Source organism: Ovis canadensis, chromosome 13 (genome assembly GCF_042477335.2).
Source record: "Ovis canadensis isolate MfBH-ARS-UI-01 breed Bighorn chromosome 13, ARS-UI_OviCan_v2, whole genome shotgun sequence".
NCBI classification, from domain to species: Eukaryota; Metazoa; Chordata; class Mammalia; order Artiodactyla; family Bovidae; genus Ovis; species Ovis canadensis.
In genome coordinates, this window is record NC_091257.1 from 30815170 (window position 1) to 30831559 (window position 16390).

Here is a 16390-nt window from a genome sequence, read left to right on the forward strand (position 1 = left end):
ACCGTCGGCAACCATAACAGAGCAAAAGAGCAGCCAGGAGACAAGGAAAAAAATCAGAAGTGTCCTGGCCGCCACCCAGTTCACATGGGTTAATAGCCAAGACCCAGCTCCAGATGCAGGGTCACTTCAGTTAACTGGAAAACATGGCATGGAATGCTCTCTTTGATGGAAATCCCAGTTCCACGAGCACTGATTAGTATTTGGGCGTGTGTGTGTGTGTGTGTTTGCTTCTGAGAATGGTCCCATCCCCTTTCTAGCCTTTCATACTGAATAAGCGGCTTCAGTCCTCCTCAGTGAAGGGAGGGAGCTGCATTTTTTCCTGCACCTTAATTCTTCATCAGCAAGACTCTCCCTGAGGTCCTCATCCCCAACAGCATCCTTCAGCTGCTTAGGAAGCCAGTCAAAGGAACAGGCAATTCACTGAGTACAGTGCTCATCTTCCCGGCCATTTCCATATCAGGCAGCTTAGGGTGAGAAGGTTCATCCTCTCCTTTCCTTTCTCAACCCCCTGGCCATCCCATGGCTCCTCAAGAACCCCGTAAACAGAGTTAAGTGTACAGATCACAGGCCTCTGCCACTAATGTTTTTTTCTTTCGTGCTGCCAAGCTGTAAGAAGCGGAAGGCTCTTATTTCAAAGACAGAGCCCCAGTCTTGCCAGTAGCACCCTGCATGGAGTTCAGATGTACTGCCCACCTATAGTGCCTCAGAGAATTCACTCCCTGGCCTAGGGAGTGAGGCTCACCATCGCTCAGGGGGTTGTGGTGGTTGTCTGTATGTCTGCCATTATTTACGACTTGTTCCTTCATGGGTTTGTCTTTAAGTTCATGTTGGTGTAACTGGTGTGCTTGCTGCATGCACTTGCTGTCGTACTTGTGTCAAATGATTCTCTGACTTCCTTTGGAAAGCACTAATGAAAAGTGCTGTTTCTCTTCTCTATTGTTGGGTTTTTTGTAAAGTTGCTCAAATGCTCTCAGGTATGGCGGCTCTGAATGGAGGACTTGGCGCCACGGGCTTGACGAATGGCACGGCGGGCACCATGGACGCCCTCACCCAGGCCTACTCAGGGATCCAGCAGTACGCGGCCGCGGCGCTGCCCACGCTGTACAGCCAGAGCCTGCTACAGCAGCAGAGCGCCGCCGGCAGCCAGAAGGAAGGTGGGTGCCCAACCCGGCCCGTGGGCAGCGTTCGGCCCCGGAGCAGAGTCCCAAGGGAAGTGATAAGCCGCTGTCCTAAGAAGAGCGGCTGTTTCATTTCTCCTGCTCATGGCTTAAGACATCTGACAGGCCTGAACACTCTGTTGCAGTCTTCTAGCTGTCTTTTCATTTACCATCCCACTCTCTGGTCAGATGGACCTGCCACCCTCTGTGTGCCATATTGCAGTTACCTGGTAGCTGCTGCTGCCAAACCATTGCCAGGAGCCCCCTCTCCCGAATCAGAAGGGCCATCTCGTTTCTCCCCCTCCACGTAGAGTCCTTGTTAGAAGAAGGCCAAGTCAATGCAGCATCCTGTGGGCTCACCTGGCTTTTGCAGGGTCCACATCCCCCTTGATGGGGAAGCTGGCCTTGCAGGTGGTGATGGTGTCCAGGTTAATGACAAAATCTACTCTTAAGATCAACCCGGTCTTTGTTTAGTCAGGGTCTTCTGGGGAAGCAAATAAGTGATTGATTGCCTTGCTTCTCTGCCAGTAAGGCAAAATAAACATCAGGAAGTGAATGCTAAGAATACATGAAGACTAATTATAAAGCAGTTAATGAACTGGCCTGAATAGGGAGGGCTTCTCTCTCTCTTTCCTCCTTTTGGTTCGTTCTTCCTGACTGAAGTTGCTTCTAAAGCAAAATCTGCACTGAGATATTTATTCTCTTTCTGACTTGTTTTGCATACAAGAAGCGAGGATAAAGTGTTGAAGACATTTTTAAAATTCCTTTTTGTTCTGATCCTCACCCCATAGTTCCAAACTGGTTTTTGTCTGAATACTTTGACTTTAAACATGGTGTCCAATAAGAAGTAGAATGGTTTTACTTTGTCAAGTTGGAAACTGTAACAGGGACACAACTTTAAAGATCTGTCATTTTGTTTTGTTTTTTTAAGGGTTTTTTTCTTTTTCTGTAACAGCATTCAAAGTAGAAGGAACTTGAAAATCTGAGTTTCTCTCAACTCTCTTTCCTCTCAGTTATGTTATTGTAGTTTATTTTAAAGCTCACACAACTGTCCAGACAGCTGCGTTTTCCCAGGTGTGTGGAGACCCTGTGCCATAAATACCTCAGCTTCCCCAAGGAAAGCCTGTATGGCAGTCCCTCTTTCTGAGGTCTGACTTCCACGGTAACAGATGAGGGTGGTAGGAAATATCCCATGAGATAATCATGTCCTCGAGAGAGACCAGGAAGGACAGTTCCCCCACGTGCATCTGCGTGCTGGTCACTTCCCCATCACCCAGCAGGGATGGCCTTGGGGCAAACCGTGTAACCTGGATCACATCAGATACCAGCAGACTAGAAAGTTAGTGGCTTAGGAGAGTCTGGGCCCCAAAGTTGCTTCACCCCAGCTCAGAGCCCTAAATTTCTGTGCCTTGAGTTTCAGGCACTGCTTGTGCAATAATTAACCCTCTGGGATTAATGTAGAATAATTCAGGATAAACACTGCCTCTCCAGGTCATTTATATCAGGTGTGCGGGCTACCAGCAACATGGGTAGGTGCTCAGTCTTTGTTGGCGGTGTCTCGGGATTGTTCAGGTCAGGTCTTTTTTAATCTCCCATCTTTTCGCATGTCTCTTCCGATCATCATCTCACCCTGTTAACATGTACTCAACAAACTTAAACCATCTCTTCCTGGGGGCTCAGACAGTAAAGAATCTACCTGCAATGAGGGAGACCTGGATTCAATTCCTGGGTTGGGAAGATCCTGAGGAGGAGGGCATGGCTGCAAACTCCAGTATTCTTGCCTTCAGACTCCCAATGGACAGAGGGGCCTGGTGAGCTGCAGCCCACGGGGTCACAGAGTCAGACACAACTGAGTGACAAAGCACAGCACGACATTAGCTTAAATAAAACATATTTTAAAAGGCAAGTAATACTGAGAAGGAAAGAAAAATGCCACAGTGAATTCCACTGCTAAACAGTTTTAGATTTCCTATTCCTTAGTTCTTTAATCTAGAGAGCATGGTCAACCTGATGTACTTAGTCATGTACCCTGGTGTATATTTTCCCATAGGAAAGTGAACCAGTCTGGCCTTGTAAAGAAATGGTTTTAGTATTTCTCCCAGCTAAGACTTTGAAGCATTAGGCATCCCTACAGATCTGAATTCAGGCAACCTGATCACCTTTCCTGCCATTCCTAAATAGCCTCTGCCCTCTTTCACACCTTCCGGTCTCCCTGAGTTTGCAGGAGGCATATCTCGCACGCACGCACGCATGCGCACGTAGGTAGAGCCCCCAGATCCCAACAAGACGCTGGCATCCCCAGTGCTTCCTGCTGCATCAGGGGCCCTGGGGCCCTGTGAGAAGAACTCGGGTGCCAGCCATCTGGACCAATGAATAACACAATCTGACGAGCTTTGGCAAGTCAGTCAGCTGTAGTGGAAGTCCAACAAGTGCGTGGTTGATCAGCAGGTTTCTTACTGAAGGGAGATGGAAGGAAGATACAGAGGGTGAGCCCTCGAAAAATTGTTTCTTTGCCCTTGGCATCTCTAGCAGTAGCCACCTTCACTGAATGTTAACGAGAGATTCCATACCAAGTCACCTCTTCCTCATTTTTGTGTTAACAACTTTGGCAAAATCCAAATATTTCTTGGTGATGAGGGGGAAGACAGAGCCTCCTTGGGCTTATTTACTTTCTTCCTATGTCCTCGGTTCCCTGTCTGCCCCAGACACATTCAGAAGGCATCCGAGAAGGCCAGCACTGCCGTGCGCAGCCAGTAATCTGTCATAGTGCATTAAAACTGCATTTTCTCCCTGGGCTTGAGGTGAGATGACTTCGCAATTCAGATTGGGTCCCATTAATTCTCATTGTGCATCTGGATTTTTTATTTAGAAGCATGACCCGTTTGGGCCGTACCAGGCCTCCTGCTTCACATGCTGCATGGTGGCTTTGAGAACATCCATCTCCTGGGTTCTGGTTTTGCATCTATTTATGTTTCGTGTTGACGACTTTTAGCTTTTTTTTTTTTTAACCAGGAAACATCTGGGGACCTAACCCTGTAATTGTGTCCCTTTAAATACAAACTGCATCTCTTGCACTGGCTATGCCCTTGGAAATTGTGAGCAACACAGAAAATTAAAGTAGCCTCATTAAGACTTAAATAAAAGGAAATGCTTCATCTCTGTGGCTTCAGAAATTTGCTCCAAGAAGATCTCCTTGTGAAAAGTTCCATTCATTACAATACTTTTTTCTTCTATGATTGTGTGTGTGGAAAGAAACTTGTTTTGAGTTTTCTTTGCAAAGATGTTTATCCTTTATATTTTTACAAAGTTTTTTTTACCCCAGTTTTATTTTTCTTCAACCCATTCAGATAGATATGCTCTCCACAACCCCTGGGGACCCACTGCACCTTGTCCCCTGGGGCTTCCCAGGGGCACAGGTAGTCCTTGCTCTTCTCCCGTGAAGGTCAGTTCAGGTCCCAGGAAACAGTGGCTTGGCCACTTCACCAGCTGGATGAGCTCCCCTCTTCCCAGACACCATGCCCAGAACATCCCAGAGGCATCCAGCCGCAGGGCCTCCCCAGAACCTCTGCAGAAGGATCTGCAATGCCCCCAAACACTCTCTGACCTGGAAAGCATGCTTACCTGTTACGTATTAGAAGGTGACTATCTGGCATCAGGTCACTGGGAGTCCCTCCTTTTTGCTTTCTCTAAGCTGAAGATACTTCTTATGCAGGGAATTAGAGAGATGGGAGAATGGAATGGAAATAAAGTTCAGAGAGCTTTCCACTCTGGTACAGCTAAGCTCTCCCCTGTTCTGCTCTTCCTCCTTGTATTTCTGGAAGTGATGGTTAAGAGTGAAGCTCAGCTTAGTGTCTGAGCAGCTTCTGTACCTTGTACATTCAGTGTGCAAGGCTAATTCCCAGGGGCATCCTTCTGATCACAGTTGTGAAAGTCTGGCTACCTATTTTTCCCTGCCTTGACTCACTGCCAGTCACTTCTAATAAAGATGATTATTAGACTGTGTGTTAAGCGATTTGCCAGATCAAAACTGGATGGATAATTAGGTAAATGATTGAGAAATCCAAGCAGCATTACTGCTATATCCATTATGTCTAAATTGCTGCAATTTGCGTAGAATACACAGGATACTCTCTCCAAGTGACAGTATATACTATGTGCTACAAAACACAGCCACTCAGGAAAAACCCACACCTGAATTCTGCCCTCCACTTCACCCCATGACTGCTACCTTCACACCCAGGAAGACTGAAAATATGTGCTCACGCACAGTAAGCAAATGTGACCCACAGATTATAGATGAAAAGGACGCCATTCTTAACCGGTGTCTCTTTGGAAATCAGAAAGATATGAAGCATGACTCCTATCCTAAAAGACATACCAGCACTGGACATCTGTCTGTCTCCATTCTCATTCAACAGGAGAGAAAGCCACGTGCTTTAGCCCATCTGTTGTTAAAACATTCCTAAGAAGCAGCTTTGGAAACTGAGAAGTGAAAAATACCTTACTCTGATTTTTTTTTTTTCCTCTTTAGGTCCAGAGGGTGCAAACCTCTTTATTTACCACCTTCCACAGGAGTTTGGAGACCAGGACATCCTGCAGATGTTCATGCCTTTTGGAAATGTTATCTCTGCTAAAGTCTTCATTGACAAACAGACCAATCTGAGCAAGTGCTTTGGTATGCAAAAGAAACCCAGTTAGAACTTTACAGGGCGCTCCCAGTAAGGAGTCCTGGGAGGCAAAGTACAATGGCCAGTATTCTAGATGCCAGGACAGGGCCTTCAGTGTGTGTGGTGGTTCCTGGCCCTCCAGATCCGTTAAGCAGACTAGGCACAGTCATCTCAACCACAAGAGGAAAAGGGGCTATACAAAAAGGAAAGATCTGGGAAACTGAATGCCCACAGAGGAGGTGATGCTTTATATTGCACTGTGCAGGGACCTCATTACCGGGAACTAACGTCTTCACTGTAGAGCAACATCGGTCTCTGGGCCCCCCAGTCTACACAACGAGCCTCACCGGACGGAAATACGGTTTAGACTGTAGTGTGGTCGAGGCTGTCCTGATAGAGGGGCAGTACAGACACTTGGCATGAACCCCATCCCCTCACTGTGACTCAGACGCTGTCGTGTGGGCAGCACACTGTGCTGGGGGCTTATGGTCCAGCATCTAGTAGTACATAAACGCGCACACACCTAAGTGCACACGCTGCCACCACAGCCCCAGCTCCACAGGCACAGGGACCATGGCAGATTTAGCTCATGGTGACCTGAGAGGCTGTGGTCTGGTGGGGGTGGGGTCTGCAGTGGTGGCCTAGGCAGGCAGAGCGCCCTGGAGACACAGGTCTTCTCAGGACCCTGGACAGCCCTGATCTGTGGTGGCCTGAGCTGTCACAGCCTCCTCCTTCAGGCAGCCTGGACTCTGCCTCCCCAGGGTGACTTTTGCTCTCAGAGAGAGGAAGGCAGGCTCCCTGCGTGCCCTAATATTTTACAAAAGACGTGAGCATTCATTAAATCTGGTTCTCGTTTTATGTTGTGAACTCCTGTGTTTCCCACAGTAGTTTGGAGGCTCAAATGTCTAGGGTGTATGTGCCTCACGTGGCAAGCTCTGGCCCAGTCTGAGGTGTAACAGCTGCTTTATTCACTCCTCTGATCTAATGACTGACATTGGCCATAGGTACCAACAGCAGCACAGAACAAGATCAAGTAGAACAGATAGGGGCCAGCAGGAAATGAAAAGAAGTGCATGGCATAAAGAAAAGCAGGTGGGGGTGGTTCTCAGAGGCAGAGCCTCAGACTTGGTATCTGGCTGATGGGTAATGGGGCAACCCGTCTAAAGAGAGTGCTTTGGCTTCTAAAATTCCATTATCATAACATCCTTCTAATTTCTCTGCTGTCACCAGGAAGGTCTGAAGCCTCTGTTGTTAGGGGAATCAGTGTGTCAGCCATTTAAAGTCACTGTTTCTATCCAAGTGGAAAGGCTGTTAGCCTGAACCCATTACAAGTATATAAATGCCCTTGTAATGGTTCATGAGAGAATGAAATGGAAAGTAAGCTGTTACAGAGGGTGCGTGCGTGTTTTGTAAGAGCTCACCACCGGAAGCTTCCCTGCCCCAGGCTTCCAGCCAGACGTTTATAGCCCTCATCACTAAACAGTGTCTGAGCTTATTTGGCGATTGGAAAGGGTTGTACTTTGCAGTTTGATTTTGAGAAAATATTTACTGTCTTGAGAAGAGTCAGCCTATAAATTACTTAACCACTGTGTGTATAATAACACATAGTAATGTAGTAGATGATTATACTTAGCATTAGGCACTGTGTTTTGGTTCTTATTAAAAAGCTGTAGCATCCCATATGTAGGTGTCTCAGTGAGACTGCATAACTTCTTGGGGTCCCAGGTTTGCCAGTCATAAGCCATACCCTATTTCTTTATCCTAAGCTCTTGGCCAGGTTTCATTATCCACTTCACCCTTGACACATTTCCATTCTTGTAATCATCTTGCTACCTCTGGATTAAGATGTAGAAGAAGAATATCAGCAAAGTCTTAGATCCAAGATCACATTTATTGGGAATTTAAATTTAGTAAAAACTTAAACCATCTTTTTTGCATACAGCCAGCCTATGAGAAGCTATTCTGCCTTATACTATATGCCTCTTATTACCAGCTAAGAACTCCGCTAAAGGTATATTTATGTCCCTTTCTTCCTCTAACTCGTAAAGGAATGTTCTCCTTAGATGGAGAAACTTGGTATAAAACCTTCTGAACAGTGGATGGTCGGAGTTGAAATCCGATCAGTATAACTTCTTCCAACAACAAAAGTAAGTAGGGGCAACACTTCTGCACTAGCATTAACTGAAGAAGCCTTGGCGAATAACCCCTACCCCCAGTGCTAATACAAACCATGTGGTCAGAATTCTGTGTCTAGGTCTTGGCAGAGCTTGGACGGTTGTCAGAGGCATCTGAGTGTTGGTACAGAGAAAAACTGTGGGAAGTATGTGTTAGGATGGCTGTTAAGCCCTGAGCTGTTTAGACTATTTATTCTCCAAGAAACACTTGGGGATATACAAGGTAGCAATTTCCATTCTAGTGAATTCAGTGGAGCTTTGAAAATGTAAGTTGAGATAGAGAGAATGGCCCAACATTTCCCCTGGGCCCCTAGGTTCCTCTCAGCAATAGCTCCAATTGGTAGAAATCAAGTACAAATTATTCTAGAGTTAATTCGCTGACCCCATCCTGTATCCAGGGAGAACTGGAATGAAAACAGTCCGGGTCTTTGGCAGCACATCAGCTGCCTTCCCTTAATTATCGTACCTCTAAACCTCACCTGGCTGGAGCCTGGAGCCCCCGGGGCCCTTTGAGGGCCCTGCATGCACTGATATACTGGAGACTCTTGGAGGAGGATTCTAAGGGACTTTGACACACAGATTTGACTGGAATTGGTCAACAGACGAAACTGACTCACAACAATGCTGTGTGAGTTTTGGCTTTCTGCAGAGGGGGCTTGTTCTCATGACAGCCAGTTACCTCCACTGCTTCACAGTGGATGTTTCCAGTGCTGTCCCTAAACCACGACTGCAAGCTGAGTAGAGCTGACCCGAGCCCCCAGGTTGGGCCCCATCACTCCCACCTGCAGAAACATTCTCCAGCCACCCTGCACTGTTCCCCTGCCTTTCCATCCTGATTCCCGCCCTTCTTCCCCTCGTGTCTTCCAGGTTTTGTTAGCTACGACAATCCCGTGTCTGCGCAAGCTGCTATCCAGGCTATGAATGGCTTTCAGATTGGCATGAAACGCTTGAAGGTCCAGCTGAAGCGCTCCAAAAACGACAGCAAACCTTACTGATCCTCCCCCCAGAGGCTCTCTGCTCTTATTTTAGCTTTCTTAGGGTAAGTCCCACGAGCCAGCCTGGGCTCAACAGGAAAGGCAGAGGAGGACCACATTGCCAACTTTTACCAAGAGAGACGGTTCTTTTTACAATAAGGCCTCCATTTCCCCTCCCGCCCCCCACCCAGTTCGCCATAACTAAACTTGGCTACCTTGTTTCTATCAAGTAAATCCTCCTCCACTTGTGCCACTGCATTCTCCTTCGTTTTGCAATTTGAATCTCCTTTAACCTTTTTTGTTTTGTTTTGGGGGTTTTTTGCCTTTTTTTTTTTTTTTAAGAAAAACACATATACAATAAATGACATCTTGAGAATTTACAAGGCAAACAAAGGCTAACGTGCAATTCTAACTCTGAGACCCCTGTGCCCCAGAGCACTGCCTGGAGAATTCGCCCCTCCTGCCCACGCCTACCCCGTAGGGGGGCGCCAGCTGTTTATAGAGGGTAAGGTGGTGGCATAGCGCCAGAGAAAAGCCAGGAGAAGCACTTAAAATTAACAACACAAAATGTCTTTCCACTACATTTGGTTTGTTTTAAGAAGTAGGATTTTATTTTAGGGTTCAAAGAAACATGACATTTATTGGTCAGATTATTACACTGGTTGTCTATTTTGTTATTGTTTTATTTTAGTTTTTAGAAAGGATTAATGTAAAAAAAGATTTAGAGATCTGTTTCTTAAAGCTACAGGGTTTAAAAATTAAAAATGAGTGAAAATACTTGATGTTTCTTGAAAGATAAATTTAATAATAAATAAATAATACATAAATACATAAATAAAAAAGAAAGCCACAGGCCTGTAAATTTTATTTGTAAAAAAAGCATTTCTATTTTTGTACAAAATTTTTACTGCCTCAGAAATAATGGAAGCTATTTATTGCCTACTGTTAACTTATTGGGTACCTGAAGAGCAGTTCTCTGTGCTAGCTAGATTCTTCTGAAGTAGTCTCTAGAGGAATCATTCTAGGAACGGGCTTTTTTTCACCGTTGAACCCTGGGCCTAAAGTTCATGCTTTATCCTCTCGGTGTTTGTATCTGTCTGATGATTTTGTTCGTAACCTCCATTATCTAGTTTACAGTTTGGTCGTCTGACTTTCCCGTCTGTTACATTCGTTGAAACTGGACCCTCTTCTCCCCATCCCTTGCCAGTCCCTCACCCCAAAACACCCAGAATCCATCCCTTCTCCCTCTCTGGATGGATTCTCTTGGGTTCCATTGTGTTGTGGATAAAGAGTGTAAGAAATGCAAATTACGTGGATGGCTGGTAGACTCCCTAATGACCTAAGATTTGCATTAGTTTCTCTCCTGCACCCTGAAGAGTGATTTTGTTGCTGCTGCGTAGATTCTGTGTAACTTTTTACTCTCCCTGTTTTCTCCCTAGACATCTTCATGCCCGTTAGTTCACCGTTTGCCTAGCATGTCCCTGTGGCGTCTCAAAAAAGTTTCATCGTCCCGTCATTGTTTCTGATGTCTTTCTGACCTCACATCATATTTGGTTCTCCTACTGACCTTTGATCTAGTTTGACCTTTGAAATTTGCATGTGACCTCATCTAGCTATGAATTCTGGGAAGTCAATGTGAAAAACATTGCTGCATTCATGCAAGACTGAAATTTATTATTAGACAAATTAATTATAGAAAAAAACCTGTGGCAAAAATGTTTCTTTCTTATTTTTTCTTTCTTTTCATAAAACAGACTTGAAAGTATTATACAGGGATTGGCATTCTTCCCGGTCACTGGTAACAATAGCAATATGTGTCCAGGGACACAGAATGTTGGTTTCTAACAGACTACTTCCAAAAACAGTTTGAGAAAAAAACTGTCTGATTTTAAGTCTCTAGAGGTCTGTAATAGTTTTTACATTTTTCAGGCAGTGTAAAGTTTTTTGATAAGGCCATTTTAGGTGGCTCACTTTCTCATTAAGATATATATATAGAACCACTTTTTGTAGATTAGTATAAGAAAAATATTTACCCTGTTTTGGGGCAAATGCTACCTATTTGTGTCACCTTTTGCTGAACTGACTCACAGTTAGACAATCCATGGTTTAATGCACATGAAATTACCTATATTTTATACTGTTTCAATGTACAGGAGAAAGGTTACTGTAAACTGTGTTACGTTGGTGCTTCTGTGAATTAAGTTGTGGTTTCATCATGAGTCTTATGGTCTTAATGTTCTTTGTTGATAAGACAAGTTTAGAATTGGTTTACTTAAAACAAAAAAGAATTTCAAAAAAAAAAAGTTGTTTGCTTAAAAAAAAATTTCATGTGAGGGGAAAAAAAAACCTATTCCAGAATAAGTTTTGTGTTGGCTTGTAAAGCATTGATGTCATTTTTTTTTTAATTGTGGACTATTTAGATGTGTTTGTGTTCAGCAAAATGTGATTTTTTTTTCTTTTAAAGAAAAAAAGTGAAAATATATAGTGCCAAATTCCAAAGGTACTTCCTTCCTAGAGCTTCAGTGTGTTTCTTGTGAGAAGTAATTTGATAACATGGGTATTTTATTATGTGTTTTGTATAAATCCCTAATATTTAAAAAACAAAAAACAAAAAAAAAGGTTAAAAAGTTTGTTAACTTGCTATCCTGTGGTCTTGTTGCCTGAAATTGTTATTGTTTGTTATTTCTCTATGATGTTTTTTGTAAGACATTGTATAAGTGCCCATGTCTCACTTTTTTAACCACTCTGCACATCAATGCTGTGACGGCAACCTCACAATGTATTTTCTTCATGATATATGGAAACCTCTAAGGTGAGAAAGTTTTGAACTTTTAACCCTTTCTACCCAGAGCTATCTGGAATGTTGATAACTTTTTATACCGTCATCATTTCCGTTTGTTTGGGGTGTTTCTAATTTGGATTTCTTTTTCTGCATATATCTTTCAGTTGTTTCTGTCTTTCCTACTTTTTAATCCTTTGGTTGAGATCCAAAAGAAAGGAAGAGAGTTTACGAGATAAACGGGAACGGTAGATAGAGTCAAGCACCTAAATAAACCTTAAATTCAGTCTGCTTTTGAGGTCAGGTGAGCGGTATGTTCCAGTTTACAGTAACATCGTGCACCTGTCCAGGTAAACCACTCTGTGATGATGGGGTAGTCTTTGGAGGGATTCTGCTTTCGTTTCTTACTTATTCCCAAGGTAATGTTTCTTATCAGCCATTGTGCTGGGGATTGTCCGACCCCAGTGGATACCTCTGAATAAGCAACGTGTCTGGAGTTAGACGCTGACCATCCTTTCCCTGCCTTTTTGTTCCTTCTGAACTGAATGCATCTAAAGGGGACTGAGCATTCAAGGCAAACTCAGTTCATCACAGTTACTGACCAAATGCTCAGCGCCAGTCCCTGCTGCCATTCTCTTAAGTGCCACGTTTCTTTGACTTCATGTGAACAGGTCTCTTGCTGTCCTGAAAAACCCCAAGTCATCCCTGCAACCCACTCAAACTCCTTTCTTGGACGCTTCTTTGTTTCATAAAGGAGTTCAAAAACTGCTGGCTCCACCTTCTCCCTCCATTTCCCACTGACCACCTTGTTTGGTTTATTGTGTGTGTGGATGTGATAGCCCTGGGAGGGAAAGGACTAGCCTCTAATGATGCAAAAAAAAAAAAGTTTCCTTCTTACAGCACATGCACTTACAATGAAATGACCTGTATTATCCTCACATGTGTTTACTACTGCTGGGGCCTTCCTTCATCCTTCGAGGGCTATTTTGTACTTCCCGCAGCAAGCAGCTGAATAATAAAGGTTATCGCACATGTCTCTCTCGTGTATATGATACGGTGGTAACACAGATACACATGTAAGAACACAAGACAACACCATCTGAATTTCCTGGACTGTTTCATTCAGAATCTCTCATCAATTATACGTAAACCTTAAACCATCTTCCCCCAACTTCACTGAAGCCAGAAGTGCTCCAGTGCCCTCCTCCTTCCCTCCCCTCCTCCACCTCCCCCAGAGGAACTGAGTGCACTTGACAAGAGGCTCAGGGCGGGCACTTAGAGCTAAGTGTTTATTCTACAGGCAACCAAGACAGTACCGTTAGGGGGAAGGTCTTTTTTTTTTTTTTTTTGCATGTTTCATTGCTAAAAAGATAACCCTCCTCCAAAGACAAGTTGTCCTTTTCTTCACTTTCTCTTTTAATATCAAAAGGAAAAAGCTGCAAGGGTGCGAAGGGCCTGTGCCAGAAGAAAACACACAGGGAAACTGCTTTTTTTAAAATCAAGTGTAGAGAATAGTCATTTTTAAACTGAATTAGAGAATTGCGATTAAATGGCAGTCCTCAAAGGCGTAACAAGTTCATCTTTCTTTCACCATAGGGGTTATAGTTCTTTGGCTTGTGCTACTCTGGATTCATTTTACTGTTTGTTTTTAATTATCTTAAGTGCTAATTAAGAAGAAATAAAATTTTAAAAAAACCTGTAGTTTCATTACCTTTTTGAATAATGTCATACAAAAAAAAGTATGTGTTTTTTTGTGCTGTGAGAATTGTTGTTTGTAGATTAATAATATCATTTTGTTTAGAATTACAAAATAGTTTTTAAATATTGTCTGAGAAAAGCCAAAGTTAATGCAACCTAGTGGAAAACTGTAAGACCATTTGAGTATTGTTTGTTTTATTGATGCATTTGGATTTTGTTGTTTGATGGAATTTGAGCCAAAAAAAAAATAACGCAGGCTTTCCTATTTCTACAACTGATTGTACTTCTGCATTTTGTACCAGTGGAACTTTTTATACTGGAGATTAAAAAAAATGGAAATTTTTGTGGCTTACTCTAGTGGGCCCCCTGACAATGACTGATTTCAAGTTTGATTTCTGGTTGATAGAAAGAAAGTTGCTTTTCTTTTGAGAATTAAAAACTTTGGCTTGATTTCTTTTTTCCCTTTGCTTATATCTAGCATTAGAATTTTGTCTTAAAATACAGCGGTAAGTTTCCCTTTTTATTCTGTATTGTGCAGTTACACAATAAGGTAATTAGATTTAGAAGTACTCAGTCACTTTAAGTGGATAAATGTATTAGTTAAAACTTAGGGGTTTGCTTTTTTGCTGTTTAGATCAAAGTTTTTTCTGATTCTTCTGTCCTCATTGTGAACATAACCGTGTAGTTGAAACAGTCAAACTTATTTTTGTAACGTATGTTATTGTGTGATGCAGTTTTTTGCTTCTGTCTCCAATATTAAACCATTTTCCTAATACTTGTTTCTCTCTCTGAGTGTTGTATTGTTGGTAGTCATTGTATGTTGGTGATACATCTACACACCTCACTGTTTCACGTATCTGTTTTTTTCTATATGTTGTGTAAAAAGATACAGTCGATTCCACCTAAGTGAATATCTGATTTGGGGAAGGGGAACTACACACCAGCCACCTCGGATTTACGTACAACAGCCTATTTTAACCACTGCTTCCAAGACTTACGTCCGTGGTCCACCTACATAACTGCCTGCAGAGTCGGATTTGCCAAGACCTTGTCCGGTCTTTCGACCACACTGGTACACTGCACTTTCTCTTTTCTCCTCTGCTCTCTGCCCCTTCTCTTCTTCTCTTGATGTGTGTACGCAGTTCTTAACACTCAGTAAAAATGGCTGCCACTTTGCTCATAATCTTAAGAAACAGCAGCAGAGAGGCAGCAGCTCTGGGGTTTCTTCTATCTACCCATGAGTCCAAAGGCCTATCATTACCATCAAACTCTTCTCAGAAACCAGTCACATTTGTTTTAAAGTGAGCTCCTTAAGGGAAGAAAATAAACTTTACTTACCTGGTGAATAGATATGAAAGGCGTTAAACTTAAATCCATGGGTTGCCATCAATCAATAGATATGTGTAGAAAAGTAAATTATTTTAAAGAGCTAGCTGAATCCAGGAGCAGCTTTAATTATTAAAACTAATGGAAGAGAAAATACTTCCAAGGGCTCAAATGGAAGCTCTACTCAGTCTGGTCGGGTGGGAGGGGGAAAGGAAAAGTTTCTCATGCTCAAGTCTTCATAATACATCATCCATTTCCACATGAAAACCAAGAATGCCATATACATCCACACCCTCCCTCCTGAAAGTGTATACTTTGTAGAAAGCCTTGTCCCCCACCATTGCCCAACCCCAGGTAGAAAACTAGAGAGAAAACCATTCCTTGTGCATCCTTGAAAGCTGAAGCCACAGGCCCTCCTCCCTTTCTGCCCATCTCTTCTGCTCAGGAATCTGACTGCTCTCCAAGTGCTCTTACAAGATTCCACTGACGTCTGCTCCCTGTCTGATCTCTCCCTCCAACTCTTCAGACGCACAAGCTCTGTCTGACTCAGGCCACCCGGCACCGGCAGCCATCCCCCGGCTGCCAATGAGATCCTCCCTGCAGGTGCTCAGGCCCCTCGCCCTCCGGTTTCGGCAGCCCCTCTGAGCCCTAGCCTCTCTTTTCTAGTTGGCGGCACAGCACAGAGGGGCTGGGTGAGGCGGAGGCAGTTTCCCACACAGGCCAAACACCTCAGCGAAGCAGCCTCCACTAGCTCCAGACCCGCACAGATGGGAGCTGACTTCCTGCCAATACTTCTGCTTTAAACCTCATCAGAGCCTTCATCAGTTTGCCTCTGAAAACCCACTGCTTACATTAGTGGGGAAAAGAGTGCTAAAGGTGTGATTTCCTTTTCTTTCTTGTAAATACTTTTGCGGGGGTGGAGGGTGTGAGGGAGGGGAGAAGGGTGTAAAGAGGGTGATCAACTCTTTCCAAGATGCGAGTGTTTACTTTTCCAACATTTAAGTCATACAAGTATCTACATCCACCATTTGGCACAAGGCAAAATACTCATGCTAAGTAAAAGAAGGGAAAGACAGACAAGAATTTTTTTGTTGTTTTGGAAAAACAACGAAAACAATAATTCTCCAAAGAAGGGGACAAAAACGCTAGCTCCCTTAAGCACGTACGATGTAAAGCTGGTCCCTGCTTAAATTCACACTTACCCTCTTGATTCTGTAAAACGCCCCTGCAGTGTCAGCAAGGCGTCTTTGCCTGCCGTGCACAGACCGCACTGGGAAATGAGAGACCTGTCAAGGTTGACTTTGCTGACAGCGTCACACGTCTGCACAGCCCACGGCGGTCCTGAGCAGTCTCGGGCGGGCACTCTGAGCTGGCGGGGGAGGAAACACAGTGAACGCTAATGTACTGTGAATCGTTCCTGATAAGTGAATAAAACATTGTGACCAAACAATCAGCTTATTCACTTATCAGGAATCGACTGTTCTGCTACTCCACTGTTTTTGTTTTCCATCTTTGTTGTAGCTCACTATTTCTGCTGTGTTCTGTTTTCTCCTCTCATGCTTGGGCAAATCACTGGGAATATTATCTTCATGTGACCATGAAACGTTTATATCGA

General features: G+C 43.7%; 1 protein-coding gene across 37 annotated transcripts in view; it reads left to right on the forward strand.

The window, feature by feature from the left end:
* The window catches only part of CELF2 (CUGBP Elav-like family member 2), a 553512-nt gene extending 539288 nt beyond the window's left edge, over positions 1 to 14224 (forward strand). For 16 of the 37 annotated variants that reach the window (XM_069547206.1, XM_069547212.1, XM_069547218.1 and 13 more), the window contains 4 exons: positions 975 to 1154; positions 5689 to 5832; positions 8866 to 9037; positions 10412 to 14224. In XM_069547206.1, the coding sequence (XP_069403307.1) occupies positions 975 to 1154; positions 5689 to 5832; positions 8866 to 8993 (452 nt within the window). In that variant the 3' untranslated portion in view covers positions 8994 to 9037; positions 10412 to 14224. Of the gene's footprint in view, positions 1 to 956; positions 1155 to 5688; positions 5833 to 8865; positions 9366 to 10411 lie in introns of those variants that run through there. The other 21 variants (XM_069547203.1, XM_069547204.1, XM_069547215.1 and 18 more) reach the window with 2 other exon arrangements.
* Positions 14225 to 16390: the final 2166 nt, after the last annotated feature.